The 26,298-nt window shown below is 36.9% G+C and overlaps 1 protein-coding gene and 3 long non-coding RNA genes across 6 annotated transcripts; 3 read left to right on the top strand and 1 right to left on the bottom strand.

The window, feature by feature from the left end:
- Nucleotides 1-6,281: 6,281 nt before the first annotated feature.
- Nucleotides 6,282-9,355, top strand: LOC145133989 (uncharacterized). The gene is made up of 3 exons (XR_013718856.1): nt 6,282-6,432; nt 6,523-6,607; nt 9,002-9,355. It is a non-coding gene; the product is annotated as an uncharacterized LOC145133989 (long non-coding RNA).
- A 5,218-nt stretch (nt 9,356-14,573) lies between these two features.
- On the top strand, nt 14,574-17,578 carry LOC145133742 (uncharacterized). 2 transcript variants are annotated; one of them, XR_013718723.1, is made up of 3 exons: nt 14,574-14,724; nt 14,815-14,899; nt 17,294-17,578. It is a non-coding gene; the product is annotated as an uncharacterized LOC145133742 (long non-coding RNA). The 2 variants fall into 2 exon arrangements; XR_013718724.1 differs by lacking the exon at nt 17,294-17,578 and adding an exon at nt 16,252-16,322.
- A 179-nt stretch (nt 17,579-17,757) lies between these two features.
- On the top strand, nt 17,758-18,300 carry LOC145130604 (ribonucleoside-diphosphate reductase small chain-like). The gene has a single exon (XM_079065380.1). The coding sequence runs from the start codon at nt 17,758-17,760 to the stop codon at nt 18,298-18,300; it is 543 nt and encodes a 180-aa protein (XP_078921506.1).
- Nucleotides 18,301-24,393: 6,093 nt separating this feature from the next.
- Nucleotides 24,394-26,003, bottom strand: LOC145134166 (uncharacterized). 2 transcript variants are annotated; one of them, XR_013718961.1, is made up of 3 exons: nt 25,750-26,003; nt 25,285-25,682; nt 24,394-24,568 (listed from the first exon to the last, which is right to left on the bottom strand). It is a non-coding gene; the product is annotated as an uncharacterized LOC145134166 (long non-coding RNA). The 2 variants fall into 2 exon arrangements; XR_013718960.1 differs by having other exon boundaries at nt 24,394-25,497; nt 25,612-25,682.
- Nucleotides 26,004-26,298: the final 295 nt, after the last annotated feature.

Below are 26,298 nucleotides of genomic sequence, written 5' to 3'. Positions count from 1 at the left end.
TATCCTACCTGTTCGGCTAACGACCCTTCACCAATCAAGGAAGCGGTGGGTGAGAGTGGACACCCATTAAACGGCCATTTTATAGGCCATAACCTTCTACCCCCCTCCTCATAGATTGGCTTCGTGAATGAGGCATACTAACGGTAAGACTAGCATTTTAAGTTATACATATATAATATTAGACCTTTAATGTTATATATAGTATAAGGGTGTATTTTACACTTTTAAAATACTAGGTGGTCTAATTTAATAAATTACACTTTTAATTTAATTAAATGTAAACCATATCACTATGGATTTATTAACTCTCTTTAATTATACACTTAATTAATTTAATAAAACCATAAGGGTGCAATTTGAACATTTTTAAAAATTAGGGTTTTAGAATTTAACATTTTAAAAAATTAAACTTTTAATCAAAATTTAAATTCCAAAACTTGAGGGCAAGTTTTGAAACTTTTCAAAACAATTATGTTTAACTATTTAAATTTCAAAAACTAAAACTATTAGGTTCAAATTTAAACTATAAAACTAAAGGGTGTAAATTGAAACTTTTCAAACTTACTAGGTCAAATATTTACTTATAATAATCCTATATTATCCATATTTAACCAAATCCATCAATTTTGACAAGGATAATCATTCCAAACATAAAAAATCGATTTTAGGCAATAAAAACGAGTTTTCGTAATTATCCGAATCAGAAATTGGCCAGAAAATCAAAAATCCCGGCACCAGGCCCTCCAACTCGTCGAGTTCTCTTTGGAACTCGTCGAGTTCATGCAACTCGGCGAGTTCATCAGTCAGTCAGCAAAAACTTTCGATTTTATGATCTTTGGCAGTTTACAATTGCATCAATTCATCATACAAACAGCCTAGGCTCTGATACCACTGATGGGAATTAAGCACTACATCATTCCTATGGTGTACATGCAAACCCTAAAGCTTTGGATCTAGTTTGTCTAATGAACATGCAATATTCATCCAAAGCCATAAACCCTAGATCTAGCATACAATAAACAATTTAACATATAAATTAGGGTTTAGATCTTACCTTTGATTGTTATGTAGCAATAACAATCTATTCCTTCTTGTAATTGGCTTCTGAAAGCTTAGTGTCACAAGTGTCACACCTCTAATGGCTCACAAACACCAAGAGCAAGAGGATGACTTAGGAGAAGAGAAAGAGGCACCAAAAACCGTCCAAGGAACTCTAAGAATGCTTAGCCACATTTTTTGGGTGCCCTAGGGATCTATTTATACTTGTGTGGGCTGCTAGGGTTTCAGGAGAAACCCTAATTCTCTGCTTAGGCCTTAAGAAACCCATGGAACCTTTCTAGAAGGCCCTTGGACGAAAATCATATGGGCTTCCCATAGATTTCGTCCAATCCCCTTCCATAAAGGAATCCACAGCCCACAATGTAATTATCTTATAATTACAATATCAGTCCCCAAAGTTTAATTAACCCCTTTTAGCCACATAATTAATTTCTTAATTAATTCTTGTCTAATATTAATTAAACTATATGATTTCTCCTTTAATATATTATTCATATAATATATTAATAAATCATAATTAATCTCTTTCTCCACAAATCATCCTATCAAGTTGCTTCGGTGAAGGCAACCCAAAAGGACTATGCACAAACGGGTCAAATACTTACCAAATATAGTTACGGGCTTAGACACTAATCCAACATAAAGGTGCAAACTTTATGCCATTGAAGTCCCATGCAAACCCTAAGGATGATGTTATGGCCTTTTAAGCCCCAAATAGCCATGCATGGAAGTAAAGGTTGAGGCTTTACGTGTTTGTTGGGTGTCAAGGGCCTAGATCTTGGTTCTCCTGCTTTGGATTGGAGTAATAAAGGGTTTGGACAAAGATTTATGTCTTAAGGAGCTAGGGTTTGAGCTAAACCCATTAAGAAGGATTAGGAGTGGGTAAAGTTGGAAACTTTACCCTTAAGAGGTCATTTCTAGCTTGTAGACGAAGTTTGGGGTTCAAATATGAAGTGTAGGGGGTTAATTTGTTAAGATGGCCCAAACAGACAGAGGAACTCGCTGAGTCCAGGAAAGGACTCGACGAGTTGAGTGGTGTTGTCACGATTCTGGATATGGAAGGACTCGTCGAGCCTGAGAATGACTCGACGAGTTGACTCGGTTTATCATAAGCCTGAGTAACGTAGGAACTCGTCGAGTTGGGAGGTAACTCGACGAGTTGAGTCAACTCGAAGTGTTGACTTTGACCGTTGACTTGGACTTTGACCAAGGTTGACCTAGTTGGACTGTTAAGGACATTTTAGGACTAAGTGTCATTTTGGTATTGGTAGCTCGGGAAGCCAGAGGAGCAGCAGTTCGGGGAATTGCCAATTAGCAGCCATAGGAGTGTTAGCAGGACTTCAACAGTCCAAGGTGAGTCTCCTCAGTGTGTGTATGGGTCTAAGGCCACAATGTCGGCCCATTTAGTTTATGCAAAGTAGGAAGACCCGTGGGTTAGCCCTAGGCATTGTATGCTAGTATGTTATTTCGGACCAAGGTCCGATGTCGGGCGGTGCCCGAGGAAGGTTTATATGTATGTTATTCCGGATTAAGTTCCGATGTCGGGGCAAGCCCGAGGAATTTTTGCATGTTAGATTATACTTGTTGTCTTTGTGATACTTGTATGTGCCTAGTAGGGAGATGAGTGTGGGCGAGGTCATGTATCTCACCACTAGCTGAGTATGGACGGATTCTCGTATCTCATTATTAGCATAGCAGGGGCGGGGCCCGAGATAGGAGAGAGGTGAGTGTGGGTGGGGGCCCGTATCTCACTATCAGCAAGAGTGTGGACAGGGTTCCATGACTCATCAGTAGCAGGACAGGGGCGGGGCCCAAGTTAGGCAATGCCTTAGAATAGGATTACAGTAGTGTATGTTGTTTTATGTATTAGCATGTTATATGATTGTATGTGTATAGCGGGCGGGGCCCAGAGACAAGCGGGGCCTAAGAGAATAGATTTGTATACCGAGCGGGGCTTGATGCCAGGCGGGGCCTGATGCCGGGCGGGGCCCGATGTCGGAGCGAGTCCGATGTCGGGCAAGTCCCGATGCAACGGGCGGGGGCCCAGTATGTGGTTATGTGTATGGTATGTGGTAGGTTGGGGAACTCACTAAGCTTCGTGCTTACGGTTTTCAGTTTTAGTTTTAGGTACTTCCAGTAGCGGAGGGAAGAGCTCAGGATGACTGCATCGCACACACCGTGATTTTTAGCCTGGGATGTTTGACTCTGATATTTTGATATACATTGATATGATGTTTGACATTCTATGACATGTGATTTGGATAATTATGGTTTTGTTAATGATTTTAAATGAAATTCTTGGACATGATTTTTGGGATGTTTCATCTTCTTCTTAACATGTGGTGTTTAACTTTCTTTCGTTTTTATCATTAATTTCATGTTAATCTTCTTCCTAAATAATTGATGATTCTTTACATACTTTGGTTATACACACATGCTCAGATACATGATCTTAAGTGTATAACCACAAGTACATGATCTTACTTAGGGTTATAAAACATATAATCTTCTTCTTTCTTTCTCTTTGTCATGCTCTGATACATGACTCTCACATACATACATACATACATACATACACACATACATACATACATACATACATACATACATACATACATACATACATACATACACACACACACATATATATATATATATATATATATATATATATATATAACTCACCTTGTTAATTAATAAGGACAAACTACCCTTCTTGGCTCTTTCTTTCAATTGATGCATCTTGGCTCATCGACTTGCTCAAGGCATTCATACAATATTTCTAGTTCCTTGAAACTTGTCTTAGCCTATTAAGAGCTTATTTATTTCTTAATGTCAAATGATCACTTAATTTATTATAATTCTAACATTTCATTCTCTACTTCTAAATTCAACCCAATAATGAATTAAATATTGATATTTAATTCATCATAATCTAACATCTAATGCATCAATTAACATAATTTCTAGTTTAGGGTTTCAAACCCTAACTTCACATATAGTGATTTCACCATTGAAATCACACATAAAGCTCAGTCAAAGCTTCTAAACACTATTAATGACATCAATTAACAAGATTCTTAAGGGTACTTATTCATATCTAACTCAATTCCATTATTCACTATTAAAGTCGTAAAAGCTTAAAGATGAAGGAGGTGACTAAATGATAAGCATTTGATGTCAAATCCTTGTCTCTAGCACCTTGGATCGTCACATGATCACCCTCCATCCTCAAAACTGTCGGAGCTCCCTCCTCTAAGGAATGAGAAGTGTTTTTGGCAAGAATGAGGCTGATCAGGGGGTTTAACTCATGCAATACCGCACCGCGGTGGCCTAATTACCATCACGATGACCTTTTGACCCGAGGTTAATGGCTGCCATTTAATTGCCACGTCGTGGCCATATACTTCCAAATACGTGGTATCATGGGCATCCTACTTTAGCCACCGCACCGTAATGCCCATACACCGCGCCACGAGGAAAAACACATTGCCATTTCTCTATACGAAGAAGACTACGTCTGAACCCTTTTTACCACTCACCGCACCACGGTGACTGATTGACAATAGTTCCCTTAGTTGTTTCCCTTTCAACTTTGGAACATTTTTTCTTCAATCTTTAAACCTTCATATCTCCTTCGTTACTAACACGTTTTCGATGTTCTTTATACCATGTGAAAGTGAGGACATACTTTACACTTTTGTTAAGTCATATCTCACTTAATTAATACTGGTCTTAATGTATTAAGTAACAAAGTTGGCCTAAAAGTATAAAACTTCTCATTTTACCCTTTTGACCATAATGCATCTTCCCATTCATTCTTTCTCTTGAGGTTTCTTATCTAACCTCCTATAGGTGACTTAAACTTATCTTGACCATTTTTATGAAGTCACAAACTCATAATCTCATATTTTTCTCTTAAATGATCATATTTCCCTTTTGGTCAATAGTTTACTAAATGTCAACATTCTCTAAATTTCAGGTTCTTACAGTTAGTGTGTTAAAGGTGGGGTGGGGTGGGTTAGTAGGAGCAGGGTGAGCAGGTGGAGGTAGAGGTGGTTTTTTTTTAATTAGGAAAATGTTAAAGAAAATAAAAAATTTAAAAAAAAATACAAAGTGCAAATCCGTCATCTTAATATATTTTCAGAAAAAATTAGATCAAAACCGCAACAAAATCAAAGTTTCGAACTAGTGGTGCTAACTCAGGTCCATTTGATTGGAGTTTGCCTTTTGTATTTCTTTTCTTGGAATATGGTATTGCTTAATGTGACAACCGTCAAATTTCGGTCAATTCAAAGTCAACAAGTCAAACCGGTCAACTCCAATAACCCTTGTATGCTAGGGTTTACGTTATGTAATCACTATACAATTCGTTATTTTAATGAGAAATCCTCATTTGGAAAGTTCATGTGTTTGATTTTCCTTAGCCTTAACAGTGCTAAACAACGAACCAAAGCGATAAAACACTATTGCACAATCATCGGGATTGTGTACGACACTAAAACACGGTTTAATGGGGTTTACGAACCTTGCGTTGTGAAGCCGGACACTCAAATTAATCACCAACGAAACCTCTCTAAATCGTTTTCACTCTATCTCTTTCTAATTGAAATCTCTCCCAAATCTCTCCCAAATCTCTCTCAAAAGTTACTTTAACTTTTTGTAATCATTTGGGTCATCTCGACCCTTAACCGGGTCAAAAATCGCTTGAAACGGGATAAAAACGAGTAAAATAGCTTTAAGGATCCGAAACCGAAACCTCTAGTCCGAAGTGTCCGAAGTGTCCGAAGGGTCCGAAGTGTCCGAAGTCCGAAGTGTCCGAAGTGTCCGAAGGGTCCGAAGTGTCCGAAGTCCGAAGTCCGAAGTGAAGTCCGTCCGAAGTGAGGTCCGTCCGAAGCGAGGTCCGAAGTCAGGCCCTTTTTACCGGTTTTTCGACTACGACTTCGTTTTAACTCCGTTTTTCATTATTTTAACGTGGGATTTTCACCCAAAACTTTATTTTATAAACTAAGGCCCCAAAATATATAAATCTCCAGGGTTTTTATAAAATATATTAAAAGAATTGGTGATTGATCTAATTATTGAGGGAATATTTGCTTTTCCTTAATTTATGGCAAAAGCAACCCACTACCACCTCACTCTATGACCAGCCACTCTTTCCCACTACCCCTTGTCTCCTTAGTGGACCTTTACAGCCAATCTCCAGCTCTTCCCACGTTCTAAGAGCTGGAGGATTGATCCTCTCTCCTCATTCTCCATAAAAACTCTTTCATTCTACACTTAGCAACCAAGAACACTCTCCAAAATTCTCTCATCTTTTCTCTCAACTTCAAGAACTTCAAGGCTTTCTCCAGGGATTTCTTGCTTCAATTAGTAAGTATCTTCATCATTCACATAATTATTAAACTCCATTCTACTTAAATCATTGATATCTTACACAAGTTCCATCTTATTCGGTGTTAGATTTTCGAATCATCAAGACATCTTCTTAGTGTTCTTGAGTTGAACACTTCCTCTCTCTCACTTTCATCCACTGAAACCACATAAGGTGAGTTCATACCATACATTTACATGTTTTTCTTAAGTTTTAAGGGGGGAATACAAGTAAAATCATCAAGAACACAATTAAACTTTTTCTAACAGATTGCATCAGAAAAGATGGACGTTAATCACGGACTGTTTTGGCTAACTTAAAAATTTTAGTTTTCAAAACTGTTTCAGATGCAAGTAGTTCAAACTCTTAGCTTTAAAATGACTACTTGCACACCTCCAAATGATTTTTCTACAATTAATGGTGATTTTTACAAAACTGCCTGTCATTTCAGAGGCAAACCCCGACCAGTCTGTGATTATGAACATTTTCACCTCTGTTAGAGATCACTAAAAATCATGATAAAATTCACGAACAAACTAGACTCATATTCCAAACTCTCAAAATTTGCGGATTTGGATTTAGAGCTGTGATGATTTTTCTATAAATTTTCTAAGAACGGTAACAGAAACTGTTTTTAACGAAAAGTTGCTGTTAATTTCATTTCATCTTGTAACATGTTGAGCAAGGTGTATATCTTTATGTGACTATATGTTACTGCAATATATGACATTTTATCTTAATATTTAGACACACATCAGTTTACAAATGGATTTGGTCATATAAAATATAAAGAATAACAAGTGATTATAATCAAAGTACAATCGATACATTCAAACATTAAATAAACTATTTTGAATATAGTTTGCATACATTACCACGTACTACCCTTGGTTGATAAACTATAATAGGTATAGTTTATGATACATTACATAACACATACATTTAAAAAGGGTACATTTATACAAAGGATATTTTCATTAAGCAAGGTACGGCCATACGGTACCAAGTTTTCATAACACGAAATTCTGTTAATGACTTTGTGAGACAATTACTTCAAATTACCATTAAGTCCTGTATTGTAACCAGAGTCTCCTTGAGGGAGAGCGTGATACTTGTGTATAGATCTATATTGGGTTTGACAAACCCACACCTAAACTGCATGCAACAGTTAGACCGATAGGTCTGGGGTGACAAATGTCATAACATTTCCGACGCCTGAAGAACGTCGTTTTAGGCAACCTTGGTCATAGTATGGTTATAATAAACTCACATAAAGTATTATCAAACATTGGAATTTACGGGAACTTCATTAAAATTTAACGAGTTTATGTCGATTTAAACTTGCATTGTTTTACTATAAATATGACAAATTACTTGTACATTTCGGTCTTTGGGTTTTAAGACTACATTTACACATTAAGGAAAATATTGGATTTTTCTAACATAAATACTACTTTTACAAATGAAAAGCTTATGAACTCACCAACCTTTGTGTTGACACTTTTTCAAACAACTTGTATTCTCAGGAAATCATTAAACAGGTAATCAACTGCTTTTGAGGATGGGACGCTAAGGCGTCTACTATTTCATATTTTATCAACATATTGTAATTGATTCGTAAACATGTAATTCATACAATGATGTAATATTTTTTTTCAATTATATATATGTTGGTTGTGTTTGCTTGAATTACTATTACAATTGCTGTTATGATACTATACATGAAGTCCTCCACCCCCGGACGTTTCCGCCATCCTTGGTTTGGGGGTGTGACAGATTGGTATCAGAGCGCAGTTTATAGTGAATTAAGTATATCAAACCACATAAGATATACAAACTATAAACACAATTGGGACTAATAGTCTCTGATTTGTGCATTTTTCAAATAAATATACTTTTAGAAAATAAATGATTCTTTTTATTAAAAAGTATAAATACATGCATACATGCTCACATAGTGTCATAACTACAACAACATAAAATAAAAGAAGAGGAGTTGTACATTATGGGTATGCCTTGGTATATGTAAATCAAGTCTGGGAAGGATATAGCCTGATCAACTATATCTGTCCGGGAATTGACTTGCATATACCGGGGGATGGTCAGGATGGACAACAAATCTAACAAACTCGTCTTACCGCTAGTACGCCTCATTCACGAAGCCGGTCTATAAGGGGGGTATAAGGTTGTTGCCTATAAAATGGCAACTTAATGGGTGTCCACTCTCACCCACCGCTTCCTTGATCGGTGGAGGGTCGTTAGCCGAACGGGTAAGACAAGGACTTATAAATTCTCATTAAAAGTATGATGAATATTATAAAGTAACTAAATGCTTTAAAAACTCAAAACTAAACATTTACAAATACTATAGGAGTATTTTGTGTTACTATAATAAAAATATTTTATACTTTCATTTTACCTCATAACCCAATGTATTGGGTCAATAAAAAGTATAAAATCGTATGTATCGTAAACATACCGGAAAACAACGTAATAATATGTATAAAAGATTTCTTTCCCTATAAATACACTTTTACTAAAAGTACATTGGTTTACGACTTATGACAGAACCATGCCGCCAAGAAGAAGACCAAGACCTTCCAGCAACACAGCAACACCTCCTCCGCCGCCGCCTCCACAGTTTGATCCCGCGATGTTCCAGGCTGCAGTAACAGCAGCCGTAGCGGCCGCAATGTCACATATAGGGACCAACGGAGCTGGTGGTTCGGGATCGGGAGCTACACACTCTATCCACGGAGACAGTACGTGGCGTGCAAAAGAGTGTTCATACAAGGACTTCACAAATGGCAAACCCGACAACTTCAATGGAAGCGGGGGAGTCATCACGTTGATGCAATGGTTTGAAAAGACCGAAGTAGTCTTTCAGGTGTGCTCCTGCCCCGAAGCGAGCAAAGTTAAGTTCGCAACCTTAACCTTCACCGGCCGGGCCCTTACTTGGTGGAACTGCCGGGTTAAGTCACTTACTCTCGAAGTGGCTAGCTCCATAACCTGGGCAGAACTAAAAACGTTGATGATGAAGGAGTACTGCCCGAGAGGTGAAATTCAAAAGCTGGAACAAGAACTCTGGAACCTCAGGATGACGGGCTCTGACCTTGAAACCTACACCACCCGATTCAATGAATTGGCTCTCCTCTGCCCAACAATGGTTACTCCGGAGGAGAAAAAGGTGGAGCGATACCTTTGGGGACTGTCTCTCCACGTGCAAAGTAGTGTCCTGGCTTCAAGGCCAACTACTTTTGACAGTGCCAGGGAGCTGGCACAACAACTTGTTGACCACCGAGCCGGTCATAATACTACAACCACCACCACTGATAAATCAAAAGGGGGAAACAACAAAAGGAAGTTCTGGAACGAAAAGAAGAGCCAACCAGCACAGGACCCCGCTAAGAAGCAACAAATTGTTGCTGTCCATGCTGCCACTAATGCTGCCACTACTGCTACCACTCCAGCACCACCGAAGCCATATGCGGGAAAACTACCTAAGTGCAACAAGTGCAACTTTCACCACAATGGTGCTTGTAGGGAGATGCACTGTAACAACTGCGACAGGAAGGGGCACACTGCTCGTTTCTGTAAAGCGCCGGCTCAACCAATCAACCAAGTCGCCAGTACGGGGGCAACCCGGACCTGCTACAACTGTGGAGACGCAGGTCACTTCAAAAGAGACTGCCCCAAAGCACAAGCCCCTAATGCTGGTGGAGTAGGAAGAGTCCTGGCAATAGGACACGGGGAAGCAGTCGAGGATCCCACGGTGGTTACCGGTACGTTTCTCCTCAATAACTCTTATGCATGCGTACTATTCGATAGTGGAGCGGAGAGGAGTTTCGTGAGCCACCAATATAAACATTTACTTGAACAAAATCCCCAATCACTAAAGGATACTTATGTAGTAGAAATGGCAAATGGTAAAGTAGAACGCACTAGCGATATATACTCAGAATGTACTCTCACTCTAGACAACCATACATTTAAAATTGACCTGATGCCAGTCACCATAAAAAGTTTCGACGTAATCATCGGGATGGATTGGTTAGTTCCTCACCGTGCCGACATTCTATGTTACGAAAGGGCCGTTCGCCTCAATCTACCAAATGACGAAACCCTTCTTATCTATGGTGACAAACCTAGTGCGAATTTACAAATCATCTCATGCATCAAAGCCCAAAAGTATCTCCGGAAGGAGTACCACGCCTTCTTAGCCCATGTAGTAGACAAGAAACAAGACGTGAAAGACATCAAGGACATCCCCGAAGTGTGTAACTTCCCGGATGTGTTCCCAGAGGATCTTCCTGGTGTACCACTCGCACGACAAGTCGATTTCAGAATTGACTTAATACCCGGAGCTACCCCCGTAGCCAGAGCTCCATACCGCCTCGCACCATCAGAAATGCAGGAGTTGTCCAGTCAGTTGACCGAGCTTTTGAACAAAGGGTTCATCAGACCAAGCTTCTCACCTTGGGGAGCACCAGTCCTTTTTGTAAAGAAGAAGGACGGATCCTTTCGCATGTGCATCGACTATCGGGAACTAAACAAGCTCACCATCAAAAACCGATATCCTCTGCCCCGAATCGATGACCTTTTCGACCAACTCCAAGGAGCAAATTTCTTCTCAAAGATCGACCTAAGGTCAGGCTACCATCAGCTACGAGTTCAAGAAGAAGATATTCCCAAAACTGCATTCAGAACTCGCTATGGGCACTACGAGTTTGTGGTGATGTCCTTCGGTTTAACAAACGCACCTGCGGTATTCATGGACCTAATGAATAGAGTGTGTCGACCCTACCTAGACAAGTTTGTAATCGTATTCATCGACGATATCTTGATCTACTCGCGAAGCGAAGAAGAGCATCGCCTACATCTACGCCAAGTGCTAGAGACGCTAAGAGCGGAGAAGCTTTATGCTAAGTTCTCTAAGTGTGAATTATGGATTAGAGAAGTGGATTTCCTTGGACATGTGGTAAGTGAGAAAGGCATACATGTGGACCCCTCCAAGATCAAGGCAATCGAGAATTGGTCAGCACCCAAGACGCCAACCGAAATTCGACAATTCCTTGGGCTTGCTGGCTACTACCGAAGATTTATACAAAACTTCTCCAAGATTGCGAAACCACTCACCACCTTGACGCAGAAAGGTGTGATATTCAAGTGGGAAAATAAACAAGAAACTGCTTTCCAAACGTTAAAACAAGCCCTATGCAGCGCACCGATCTTGTCTCTCCCAGAGGGAACCGAGGACTTCGTAGTGTACTGTGATGCTTCGAATCAAGGCCTCGGATGTGTGCTCATGCAGAGAGGGAAGGTTATCGCGTATGCATCAAGACAGCTTAAGACGCACGAGGTTAATTATACTACGCATGACCTGGAATTAGGAGCAGTGGTATTCGCTTTGAAGATCTGGAGACACTACCTCTACGGCACGAAATGCACTATCTTCACTGATCACAAAAGTCTTCAGCATATCCTCAATCAGAAAGAGCTCAACATGCGACAGAGGAGATGGGTGGAGTTGCTGAATGACTACGAGTGCGAAATTCGTTATCATCCGGGCAAGGCCAATGTAGTGGCCGATGCTCTAAGCAGGAAGGAGTACTCGGGCCGCCGAGTAAAATCCTTAACAATGACAATCCATTCCCACCTGACCATACAAATCAAGGAAGCTCAACTGGAAGCTTTGAAACCAGAAAAGGTGGCAGGAGAGACATTAAGGGGAATGGATAAAAACTTAGAAGTCAAGGATGATGGAGCACGTTATATCATGAACCGGATTTGGACACCGAAGTTCGGTGGACTCCGAGATGTCGTCATGAATGAAGCACACAAGACTCGATACTCCATCCATCCCGGGTCGGGTAAGATGTATCTGGACCTCAAGAAATTATACTGGTGGCCGAACATGAAAGCTGAGATTGCTACCTATGTGAGCAAGTGCCTGACTTGCGCTAAGGTCAAAACAGAATACCAGAAACCATCCGGGCTATTACAACAGCCGGATATACCTAAGTGGAAGTGGGAACGAATAACCATGGACTTCATAACCAAGCTGCCTAAGGCATCAGGCGGGCTTGACACAATATGGGTAATTGTAGACAGATTGACCAAATCAGCACACTTCCTACCAATAAAAGAAACCGACAAGATGGAGAAGCTGACTAGAACGTACATCAGAGAGATTGTACGACTCCATGGTGTGCCGATATCCATTATCTCTGATAGAGATAGTAGATTTACCTCACGGTTTTGGCAGTCTCTACAAAAATCATTGGGAACTAGGCTTGACATGAGTACGACCTACCACCCACAAACCGACGGACAGAGCGAGCGAACCATTCAAACGTTGGAAGACATGTTAAGAGCTTGTGTGATAGACTTCGGTAAAGCATGGGATACCCATCTACCGCTTATCGAATTCTCCTACAATAACAGCTATCATACTAGCATCAAAGTCGCTCCATTCGAAGCTCTTTACGGTCGTAAGTGCAGATCACCCCTGTGTTGGGCTGAGGTGGGGGATTCACAGCTAGCTAGAGGGCAAGCCTCTAATAGCACTCTCACCGGTCCAGAAATCATCCGCGAAACCACCGAAAAGATCGTACAAATCCGAGCACGACTTAAAGCCTCAAGAGACCGACAGAAAAGCTACGCAGACAAGCGGAGGAAACCCTTGGAATTCCAAGTGGGAGACCGAGTCCTTTTGAAAGTCTCACCCTGGAAAGGCTTGATACGCTTCGGAAAGCGTGGGAAGCTGAATCCAAGATACATAGGGCCTTTTGAGATTCTCGCTAGAATCGGCCCCGTAGCTTACAAACTCAATCTACCCCGCGAACTTAGTAATGTGCATCCTACCTTCCACGTCTCGAACTTGAAAAAGTGCCTATCCGATGAGACTCTCATTATTCCACTCGAGGAAATCGAGATCAATGAGAGCCTCAACTTCGTGGAAGAACCTGTGGAGATCATGGACCGGGAAATCAAACGAACGAAACAAAGTCGTATTCCCATCGTGAAGGTACGTTGGAACGCTAAACGAGGACCCGAATTCACCTGGGAACGCGAGGATCAGATGAAACAAAAGTATCCACATCTCTTCCCAAACTCTTGAAATCCCAGTCGAAATGAAAATTTCGGGACGAAATTCCTTCTAACGGGGGGATGATGTGACAACCGTCAAATTTCGGTCAATTCAAAGTCAACAAGTCAAACCGGTCAACTCCAATAACCCTTGTATGCTAGGGTTTACGTTATGTAATCACTATACAATTCGTTATTTTAATGAGAAATCCTCATTTGGAAAGTTCATGTGTTTGATTTTCCTTAGCCTTAACAGTGCTAAACAACGAACCAAAGCGATAAAACACTATTGCACAATCATCGGGATTGTGTACGACACTAAAACACGGTTTAATGGGGTTTACGAACCTTGCGTTGTGAAGCCGGACACTCAAATTAATCACCAACGAAACCTCTCTAAATCGTTTTCACTCTATCTCTTTCTAATTGAAATCTCTCCCAAATCTCTCCCAAATCTCTCTCAAAAGTTACTTTAACTTTTTGTAATCATTTGGGTCATCTCGACCCTTAACCGGGTCAAAAATCGCTTGAAACGGGATAAAAACGAGTAAAATAGCTTTAAGGATCCGAAACCGAAACCTCTGGTCCGAAGTGTCCGAAGTGTCCGAAGTGTCCGAAGGGTCCGAAGTGTCCGAAGTCCGAAGTGTCCGAAGTGTCCGAAGGGTCCGAAGTGTCCGAAGTCCGAAGTCCGAAGTGAAGTCCGTCCGAAGTGAGGTCCGTCCGAAGCGAGGTCCGAAGTCAGGCCCTTTTTACCGGTTTTTCGACTACGACTTCGTTTTAACTCCGTTTTTCATTATTTTAACGTGGGATTTTCACCCAAAACTTTATTTTATAAACTAAGGCCCCAAAATATATAAATCTCCAGGGTTTTTATAAAATATATTAAAAGAATTGGTGATTGATCTAATTATTGAGGGAATATTTGCTTTTCCTTAATTTATGGCAAAAGCAACCCACTACCACCTCACTCTATGACCAGCCACTCTTTCCCACTACCCCTTGTCTCCTTAGTGGACCTTTACAGCCAATCTCCAGCTCTTCCCACGTTCTAAGAGCTGGAGGATTGATCCTCTCTCCTCATTCTCCATAAAAACTCTTTCATTCTACACTTAGCAACCAAGAACACTCTCCAAAATTCTCTCATCTTTTCTCTCAACTTCAAGAACTTCAAGGCTTTCTCCAGGGATTTCTTGCTTCAATTAGTAAGTATCTTCATCATTCACATAATTATTAAACTCCATTCTACTTAAATCATTGATATCTTACACAAGTTCCATCTTATTCGGTGTTAGATTTTCGAATCATCAAGACATCTTCTTAGTGTTCTTGAGTTGAACACTTCCTCTCTCTCACTTTCATCCACTGAAACCACATAAGGTGAGTTCATACCATACATTTACATGTTTTTCTTAAGTTTTAAGGGGGGAATACAAGTAAAATCATCAAGAACACAATTAAACTTTTTCTAACAGATTGCATCAGAAAAGATGGACGTTAATCACGGACTGTTTTGGCTAACTTAAAAATTTTAGTTTTCAAAACTGTTTCAGATGCAAGTAGTTCAAACTCTTAGCTTTAAAATGACTACTTGCACACCTCCAAATGATTTTTCTACAATTAATGGTGATTTTTACAAAACTGCCTGTCATTTCAGAGGCAAACCCCGACCAGTCTGTGATTATGAACATTTTCACCTCTGTTAGAGATCACTAAAAATCATGATAAAATTCACGAACAAACTAGACTCATATTCCAAACTCTCAAAATTTGCGGATTTGGATTTAGAGCTGTGATGATTTTTCTATAAATTTTCTAAGAACGGTAACAGAAACTGTTTTTAACGAAAAGTTGCTGTTAATTTCATTTCATCTTGTAACATGTTGAGCAAGGTGTATATCTTTATGTGACTATATGTTACTGCAATATATGACATTTTATCTTAATATTTAGACACACATCAGTTTACAAATGGATTTGGTCATATAAAATATAAAGAATAACAAGTGATTATAATCAAAGTACAATCGATACATTCAAACATTAAATAAACTATTTTGAATATAGTTTGCATACATTACCACGTACTACCCTTGGTTGATAAACTATAATAGGTATAGTTTATGATACATTACATAACACATACATTTAAAAAGGGTACATTTATACAAAGGATATTTTCATTAAGCAAGGTACGGCCATACGGTACCAAGTTTTCATAACACGAAATTCCGTTAATGACTTTGTGAGACAATTACTTCAAATTACCATTAAGTCCTCTATTGTAACCAGAGTCTCCTTGAGGGAGAGCGTGATACTTGTGTATAGATCTATATTGGGTTTGACAAACCCACACCTAAACTGCATGCAACAGTTAGACCGATAGGTCTGGGGTGACAAATGTCATAACATTTCCGACGCCTGAAGAACGTCGTTTTAGGCAACCTTGGTCATAGTATGGTTATAATAAACTCACATAAAGTATTAACAAACATTGGAATTTACGGGAACTTCATTAAAATTTAACGAGTTTATGTCGATTTAAACTTGCATTGTTTTACTATAAATATGACAAATTACTTGTACATTTCGGTCTTTGGGTTTTAAGACTACATTTACACATTAAGGAAAATATTGGATTTTTCTAACATAAATACTACTTTTACAAATGAAAAGCTTATGAACTCACCAACCTTTGTGTTGACACTTTTTCAAACAACTTGTATTCTCAGGAAATCATTAAACAGGTAATCAAGTGCTTTTGAGGATGGGACGCTAAGGCGTCTACTATTTCATATTTTATCAACATATTGTAATTGATTCGTAAACATGTAATTCATACAATGATGTAATATTTTTTTTCAATTATATATATGTTGGTTGTGTTTGCTTGAATTACTATTACAATTGCTGTTATGATACTATACATGAAGTCCTCCACCCCCGGACGTTTCCGCCATCCTTGGTTTGGGGGTGTGACAGATTGGTATCAGAGCGCAGTTTATAGTGAATTAAGTATATCAAACCACATAAGATATACAAACTATAAACACAATTGGGACTAATAGTCTCTGATTTGTGCATTTTTCAAATAAATATACTTTTAGAAAATAAATGATTCTTTTTATTAAAAAGTATAAATACATGCATACATGCTCACATAGTGTCATAACTACAACAACATAAAATAAAAGAAGAGGAGTTGTACATTATGGGTATGCCTTGGTATATGTAAATCAAGTCTGGGAAGGATATAGCCTGATCAACTATATCTGTCCGGGAATTGACTTGCATATACCGGGGGATGGTCAGGATGGACAACAAATCTAACAAACTCGTCTTACCGCTAGTACGCCTCATTCACGAAGCCGGTCTATAAGGGGGGTATAAGGTTGTTGCCTATAAAATGGCAACTTAATGGGTGTCCACTCTCACCCACCGCTTCCTTGATCGGTGGAGGGTCGTTAGCCGAACGGGTAAGACAAGGACTTATAAATTCTCATTAAAAGTATGATGAATATTATAAAGTAACTAAATGCTTTAAAAACTCAAAACTAAACATTTACAAATACTATAGGAGTATTTTGTGTTACTATAATAAAAATATTTTATACTTTCATTTTACCTCATAACCCAATGTATTGGGTCAATAAAAAGTATAAAATCGTATGTATCGTAAACATACCGGAAAACAACGTAATAATATGTATAAAAGATTTCTTTCCCTATAAATACACTTTTACTAAAAGTACATTGGTTTACGACTTATGACAGAACCATGCCGCCAAGAAGAAGACCAAGACCTTCCAGCAACACAGCAACACCTCCTCCGCCGCCGCCTCCACAGTTTGATCCCGCGATGTTCCAGGCTGCAGTAACAGCAGCCGTAGCGGCCGCAATGTCACATATAGGGACCAACGGAGCTGGTGGTTCGGGATCGGGAGCTACACACTCTATCCACGGAGACAGTACGTGGCGTGCAAAAGAGTGTTCATACAAGGACTTCACAAATGGCAAACCCGACAACTTCAATGGAAGCGGGGGAGTCATCACGTTGATGCAATGGTTTGAAAATTAAAAGAATTAATTTCTTGTTTCGTTTCTCTCCTAGTCTCCAAGATGAAGGGATCAAACCCCTATCCATGATCCGCCTTTTTTTGTTCTTCTAACCCCCTTCTTCTTTGTGCAGCAAATTAAAAGAATTAATTTCTTGTTTCGTTTCTCTCCTAGTCTCCAAGATGAATGAAAGTAAGCCGTATCTATTTCCCTTGCAACACAAAAAAGAGTGGGATCTGTATAAGGAATCCCAAGACTATTTCTGGAGGGCGGATAAAATAGACCTTAGTGGTGAAACATCAGAATATATGTCCTTATCACCTGAACATCAAGAGTTTCTAAAAAATTGCACAGCAGCTGCCGCCCAGGACTCTATTCTTTTCAGAGGCATTTCTTTGAATCTTCTCGAGGCTTTTAAGGAGTTAGAATATCAGTCATTCCTGGGATACCAGATGGCAGCTGATAATAATCATCACGAGTATTATTGCCGTCTGCTTGATAAGTATGTACATAGTAAGATAAAGAAGAAGAAACTTTTCAAAAGAGTTAACAAGTTTTACTCCTACTCTAATAAATGCCTCTGGTTGGAGGAAAACACCAGAACCCCAGCCAAGAGGATTGTTAGTTATGCTCTTGTAAAGAGCATATTCGGGGCGACAATGACTATAGCCTGCTTTGTGGTACAAAAGCCATGGGATAATGAAAGGGTTTTCATTATATGCTGATAAGATTGAAAGAGAACTCAAGGTCCATGTAGAATTTGCTACGCACATGTACCAAATTATAAGGGATTACACTGTGGATGTCAGAAAAATGGTTAATGAAGCTGTTACTATTGAAAAGGAGTTTTGTTCTGATTCCCTTTTCTTTGAAGCCACTTCCATAAAGCTGTCCGACATGGAGGATTACATCTCACACTGTGGCGACGTAGTTCTCACCGCTCTGGGTCGCAAATTTGGTCAAAAGCACATTGCATTTCCATCAGCTTTGAATTGGACCAAAACTGTTCTCATATCTAAAAGGGAGCCCCGAGATTCAAATTGTGAAGACTATGAGAGTGAAGATTATGAGAGTGAAGAGAATGACTCGTCAGATTCAAACTGACATAGGAGTTGATCGAACTGAAGATGCGACCTAAACACATTTTTTACTATTTTGTAATGTCTATTTTTAGATTTCTGTTGTTTTTCTTTATTTCTCAGAATTTTGGTTGATAGTTCACTTGTCAGTTTTAGAAACCGCAAAACCATTAGGGGTTAATGGATTGTTGAATGGGACACTTTTTTTGTTACATCGCCAATCTTGTTTTTCCTAAATGAGCTTTTGAATCTCAATTTACTGATAGTTAGTTAAAACAATGCAATTTTTTGGTTAAAAAACAATACACTTTTCCTGTAAAGAAACCAATGCAACTAGTGTTATATCCCCGGTGTTGGTGCCTATTCAACATTGTGTGATATATATATATATATATATATATATATATATATATATATATATATATATGTTTCTTTTTTTTTTGTAAAATACATGTATGTATATATATTTTTTTTATAAAAACAGATTTGTATATAATTATGTACTTAATAAATACCTAATTTTATTAATCGGTAATTCGTATAAAAAAATTAAGAAGTTTTTATATAGTAAATATAAGATTTTTTATGTGAAAATTTGTTTTTTTTAATAAATATGATTTTATAAAGAAAAAGCATTCGGTTTTTTTTGAAGAAAAAAGTTTAAAAAAAAAACTAAAATTAGGATGAATTCATAATAAAATTCTAAAATTTGGGCCAAAGTGGTATATTTTGGACCAAATTTGTAAAAAAAAAATTAAAATCCAAGCCAAAAGTGTAAGTTTTGAACCAAATTTGTAACAAAATTTGAAACATAGACCAAAAATTTAATTTTTGAAAGCTAGATGACCTGTTGACCAGGTAAAAGGGTTAAATTGAATACGATTACCGGTTTTTGAGACTTAATTGGATAAAAAAAATATATGGACTAAATCGATTATGAGGCCAATATGTAATGACTTTATTACAGTTTTCTTATATATATATATATATATATATATATATATATACACTAGTGGTATACCCGCGCAAAGCAACGGTGATGAATAGTATTTTTTGGCAATTAATTTTCATTCAAAATATGTTTCAATTAACAGAAGGCGTATAAATATTGTTATTGGCAATTAGTTCCATACGTTGGATAGTTTTTTTGTCAAATAGTTTATGTTTGGAAGTTTTCATTAACCATTAATCGCTGGGTACATATTGTTGTATAAGGAACGGCGAAAAATAGTTTTTTTTTTTGAAAAAATGTCACCGTTTTTTAATAAAATGCATGATTTTATGCATTAATATCGTATATAATTCACATGTACTTAATTTATTTAAATTTTTGTTAGATTTAAGTAAAAAACTGTTTTTTTTCTCAAAATTTTAAAATTGTTTATCAGATTTCGGACTTGTTCTTGAGAGTCCATAGTTTTTATCTTACAAATTTTGAAATTTTAGTTTGAAAGTCTGGAATATCGGTCCGAAATGTCTATTTTTTGTTAGAAAAAGTCACTTTTTTATTGTCCCATCCCATACTAAGTGATATATACCTGTGCTTTACATAATCATTTTCTAGTGATATATATTTGTGAATTATCATCCTAACTTTGGATATTGAAATTATGTTTGAGTTACCCTTTTTTATATTACCATTAAAGTTACAATGGTACAGCTTCAAGGAAATATATATACTAGTGATTAGTTTTTCTTAAACGTTTATATTGAAATAGAGTTTACACGCAATGGGCAACAATGAGTTGTTAGGATTATTGCATTATACATACATATTAGGGGTATTCAAAAAATCCAAAACAGAAACACTACTGAACCACACCGATTTTTAAGTTAAGAATTTGGTCTCTTTTTTAGGATTGGTTAATCGAACTAATAAAGTACTTGGTGTTTAGTTTTGGTTAGAGTTCATGTTTTTTTATCAAGCACGGTTAGTTTCATTTTAGAAACATATCATATTTTAATGAACATGCAATGCTTTGGTACCAGGACAAATTGACAACGTAGAGTGTTTTTTAGAAACATATTATATTTCAAAGAACATGCATTTATGGTTTACAATTTAAGGTTTTGGATTTAATGTTTAGATTTCAAGTTTTGGGCTTTAAGATATGAGATTTCAGATTTAGGGTTTAAGATTTAGGAATTGGGGCTGGGGTTTAGTGTTTACAGTTTAGAGTTATGACATTTGTTTTAATCAAAAATGATTTAGGACTGTTATTAGATGATAAAACATAGATTCTAAAAGATAACACATCAAGACTACCTCAAACAAAGATTTAAGGGATCACAACCAGTTGTATCAACTCAAATATAGATGGGGTTGATGGTTATGTGACAATACTTGCTTAGGTGGTATTTAGATGCAATGGCCAAACAACTCTCCATAATATCGCACTACTCTGTCTCAACATAATAAAACCCCATAAAAAATTTTGTTATCGCCAATCTTAAGCGGTCACAAATCAATATCGCTTACTTCAAGGAAAACATGAACCAATTATTCTATAATATAATAAAAAATAACGTCACCAGAAGGTCAATCAGCCTAATATCTAGTACCACCAGGTTCACCATAATAAAGTTGCTTGGTCTCTAGATTACAAATCATAGGTCATTGGTTTTGGAATGGAAGTAGTATATTGGAAGCACCACCAATTGTTAGAGGCATACACTTGGCATTATGAACCTGATAAAAGCAGACCTGATTATAAAATAGAACCCTAAATTATTGCTCCCGCAATCTGTTATCCTCCTTTGCTGCTCTCCCAAATTATCCATCCATCATCAAACATGATGATCAAGAAGATATTCATAGCTAAAATCAAAATTCCAAACATTATTACATATAGTAAGAAATATCTAGCTATAAATATAGTAAATATATTAGGCAAGAACTGAATAGGAAAATCATAAAACATACCTTTGGATTGAATCCAAACAAATTTAAGGAGTCTTATCCATAAAAAATGATAATTAATTAAAAAACATAACAAACAAATAAGAAAAGATTAAGATCAGTTAAGTTCTTACCCATAGCCTCACGGATTAAGCAATTCAACTACGATCACAAGCAATTCAAAAACAATGCCAAGAACTTCTTCATAAACCTAAATAAGGTGTCTCTTTCTATATATGAAACCTTACTCGGTATTTTTGTTTCCAAATTGTCATTTGCTAGTGTCTTACTAATATACCTGCAATTCTAGAAAAATATTAGTACAAGTAATAACAACATACTTACACTTACTGCAACTTTTATATTCTTTTTTCCTGTTTATTATTTTTTATGACAAAAATGCCCTTTAGTCATTCAACAATATGCCATTGTTCCTCAACATTTGCACTATTCTCACAAGATCCTTCCTTTCTTTAACTACATAAAACAGAATTTTATTATCATTTTCTTTGATTATAGATTAGTTATAACAATAAACTTAAAACTTACAGCATCTATCAAACCAATAATATAAGAAGATATGTTTGGGGTTTTATTCATTCAAACATGTAACCACAAGTCTACATGAGTAAAGATTGTATGACACCTCACATGTACGAATCATCTCAACAAGGTCATTAGAGTCACATAATTCTTCCTAAAATACAAACTTTACATATTAGCAAAACGAAAACACCAACAAAAAGTTTTAAGCCATAAGAAAACTTACAGGTTATATCAATGACCAATTATTTTACCATCCTACACACAAAAAGAACCAACTGACACTTCCCATAAATAAGCTCATGTTTAGTAAGCACTCTCTTTCAACTTCGGTTGTATCACATGCCCTACAAACCTAAAATTTGAATCTATAGATGTCTCTCAAACACATATCATTCTTAATGAATAACCATTTAACACATAAACCATAAAAAATGCATCAATTGTTTTATTTAAGTGATATTATTATTATATTATGACAAAGCATAAAACTGCCATATAAAAAAAGACCTGTTGCAGATGATATTTATTCAACATCGGTTTTCCGATTTGCATAACAAGTACATTCTTCTCTGTAGCTACAAAAAAGAAAAAGAACATAATAAGCATGATAGTTAATGTAAGTTTGAATAGAACAAACACGCCAAAAAAGAAACAGAGCACATTGATCTAAATAGTGAATTCTGAATCATAAAACTTGAGAAAGGTAAAAATCTTACATGTCACAACTAGCAAATTTAGGATTGAGATTCGTGATTCATGTACAACAATTCCTCTATGTAACCTTGTTGCATTAAACTGTTGACACTCAAAACAACAATGTTATTTGAATACATATGTGCATACACTAAGAACCAAGTTGTCATAGCCTCTTATAAGCCCAAGTCTGATCTAATAGCTAAACCAAATCAATTTTTGGGCCTTCACTTAGGATTCTTAGCCCAAATACCCTAGACCGAAAACCATTTTATTTAGGCCTCCCTTTGGCCGAAAACTCTTTAATTGGGACAAATTAAGCCCGAAAGCCCATACCCATTTGAAAAATCGGAAACCTTCCCTTAATGGGCCATTAAAAACCGAAAACCCTTTGGGTAGCCCACTATGGCCGAAAACCTTGTGAGGTTTCAGTTGGGAGTTTAAAAAAAGATAAAGGATTAATGTTGACACCTCATGCCTTTACATCTTATTACCCTTCATGTTTCCACACCATGCAAGCATTTACCTTCCATGCATCCATGCATCGCTTTCTATTATCCATCATGCATCAAGAAAGCAATCACCCTCCCCATTTAAAGTGTGTTCGGCCGAGAACCCCAAGGCCACACCCAAAATTCCACACTCAAGTTTTCTCCCAAGTTTCTCTCATCTAACTCTTCCAAATTTTGTGTGCCATCCTTAAGAAGTGATAAATTCTTCAAGTGGTTCTTAACAACTTGGTAAGTTTCTTGTAAACCTCTAGTGTTTTATACATCTTTAGGTTAAGAACTCCATGTCATTTCTTTTTTCTGTAGCACGCCTAAAGCAAATATTTGTCATTTTTTTCTAAAAGCATGCCTAAAAGCTCAGCCTACAAACCCTTAGATTATTCAGCTTTTACACAAAGCAATATTTTTTGACTTTTCATTGGAAAAAATTTGTATAAAAGTATTTGTTTTGTAAAAATTATAATTACTCATAAACATAATATAAATTATATTAATTAAAAATACATTATTCTTATTAGGTATGAAATTCTTTTATAATAACAAAAAAACTCATCTCTATCATGTACATTATTGTTTTTATGAGCCAATAAACTCATCTCAATCTCAAATCCATACATTATATAAAAGTTAAAACTCAAATCTAGACATGTCTACAACCATTTTGAGATCTAGTTTCCAGAAAGCAAGAGCAAATGAACACCTACACAACTGAAGAGTCTAATTTCTAAAAAGCAAAAACAAAAACCCATATATGTTTCAAGATATTAACTATAGGATGAATGTTTATTGAAACAAAAACAAAAACAAAAAAATCTACCATTAGGATCTGAAAAGCAACAAAAAAACAAAGTAAACATGACTGGTTACACCCAAATCTAACTTGCAAAAACCCTATATCTAACTGCATATATGAAATAAACATCAAATGTTGAATTTGTCTTCAACTTTACATTTACATATGTTTGAGAGACTTTCAATTTACATTTGTACATCTGAAATGCAGAAAATAAAATAAAAGCAAACAACACATTCACTTATTTAATTTTTGGGCCTAAAATACTTTATTATCAAGACACGAAACACACTAAAAAAATACAAAATCCAAGAACTGATACAAAAACCGAAAAGTGATCATGAAAATCAGGTCGATGGTCAGATTTGATAAAAAAAATCGTGAGCTTTGATACATATACACATACGGTCCATGAATTTTATCCTCTGTAGCTTAAGATGCATGTTTAAGGTTTTTTTTTGAGAGATCCTTCTCCTGCAACCAACTTTTAAACCACCAAAAAAAATCTAAATTTGACATCAAATACAAATACCCCTAATTAATAGAATTTTTGACCATTAACATTTACTTCCAGATTATGCAGGTCCAGGTGTATTTGCCAAACCAAGAATTTATTAAATTCCTTCTTTTCTAATTTTACACAACAAAAACCCCCTTTCATCATACAGTCCCTCCAAAAACCAAATCAAATTTAAAGATGTTTCCTTACATTCTATTATTGGAGTTTCAGACTTGTGACTTACCTTCAAGTTGAATTGAAGAGATCCCAAGACTACAATGCAACAACCCTTGTAAATCACCCTTAAAAAAGCCATATGTTGAGATTATTATCTCAGTTAATTAAGTGATTTAAACAATAAAGGCAAACAAAGAAGCTCATCAAGGACTGTGCAAACCATTTCATTACCAAAACTTAGTATTTGACTTACGTCCTCACTTCTTTTCATTAATATCACAATATTTAACAACAGACTTTTTAGTTTCACTTATTGCTTCACTTTCTACGATTGTTAACCCTGCACAACACAAAATATTGAACCCCTGATTGTAAGGTAAAATAAAGAGTCAAGAAAATTATCAAGAAATGGTATAAATGATGAATCATGATCAGTAATACAACCATTCTTATTATAGGAAACAAAGACACAACACACAGACATACACATAGAGAGCAAACATATGACACATACCATAAATAAAGTCACGGAAGTGCCTTTCAAAAATCCACATACTCCAGCTTCATTAAAGACTTCTTGAGCCTGCAAAATACAAATAAGTTTACTGGAAACCCGAGAGGTAAATCAAATAGTTTTATATCTGGGAACAAAAGTTCCAAACTAAGATATGGAGCTCAAAACATTAGGGCTTAACATGAAGAATGGCTAAGAAGATCCATGGGCTCGCTGAAACAAAAATGGTTGTTCAAAGGTTAAACACACACATACATACAAAAAATTAATTAACAACCAGAGAGAGAAAGTATTTATGGAACTTTAAGAAGATAAACACACACTTACACATGATTAGATGAACGGATTAGTGTGAGAGAAACCTCGATGGTGATGGAAGTGCGGGCTTCACGGGAGTCCTGAAAATCCAGTTAAATCGTAAATTAGAAAGAGATGAAATTGATAAAATCAATGATGGTGGTTTACATGGTGGTGTGTGGTGGTGAACGTTGCCGGATAGGAAGAGAGAAGAAAGAGAGTGTTGGTGGTGGGTGTTGCCTTATATGATGTAGATGACGGGGGCGGTAACATTCGATCTAGGGTTTGTGGAGAGAAGAAAAGAGAAATCTGTGAGGTGGATTGAACCCTAGAAGATTGGAATTGTATGTGATGACGATGAAGGCAAACGGGCACTATATCCAGGATTTGTGAACAGAGAACGCAAAGATATGGGAGAAATGCCGAGAAACGGGAAGGAATTTGTCAAAATAATAGACGATAGATGTGAAAATTTACCATTATAAGCACCAAAATTTTCAAACTACTGAATATTTCCATATATGTTGCAAGCAGGGGCGGAACTAGGTAGCACATATTTTTTTCCCGATAAAATATAAAAAGTAATGCCAAATTAACCACAAGAAAATTCACTGGTCATATAACGAGTAATATACAAAGAGGTTTGTGGCATTCATATTACAAACTTTTGATCCTGAAAAGTTTATAAATTCCTCCATGAACATTAACAACTAAAAA

The sequence above is a fragment of the Lactuca virosa genome, chromosome 8, assembly GCF_052849685.1.
Source record: "Lactuca virosa cultivar CGN04683 chromosome 8, Lactuca_virosa_CGN04683_v6, whole genome shotgun sequence".
Taxonomy (NCBI): Eukaryota; Viridiplantae; Streptophyta; class Magnoliopsida; order Asterales; family Asteraceae; genus Lactuca; species Lactuca virosa.
The sequence above is the reverse complement of the archived record's forward strand: the minus strand, read 5'-3'. Positions and strand labels throughout refer to the sequence as shown.

Coding starts and splice junctions, on each gene's coding strand:
- LOC145130604 (XM_079065380.1), top strand. CDS start 17,758: ATGAATGAAAGTAAGCCGTATCTATTTCCCTTGCAACACAAAAAAGAG.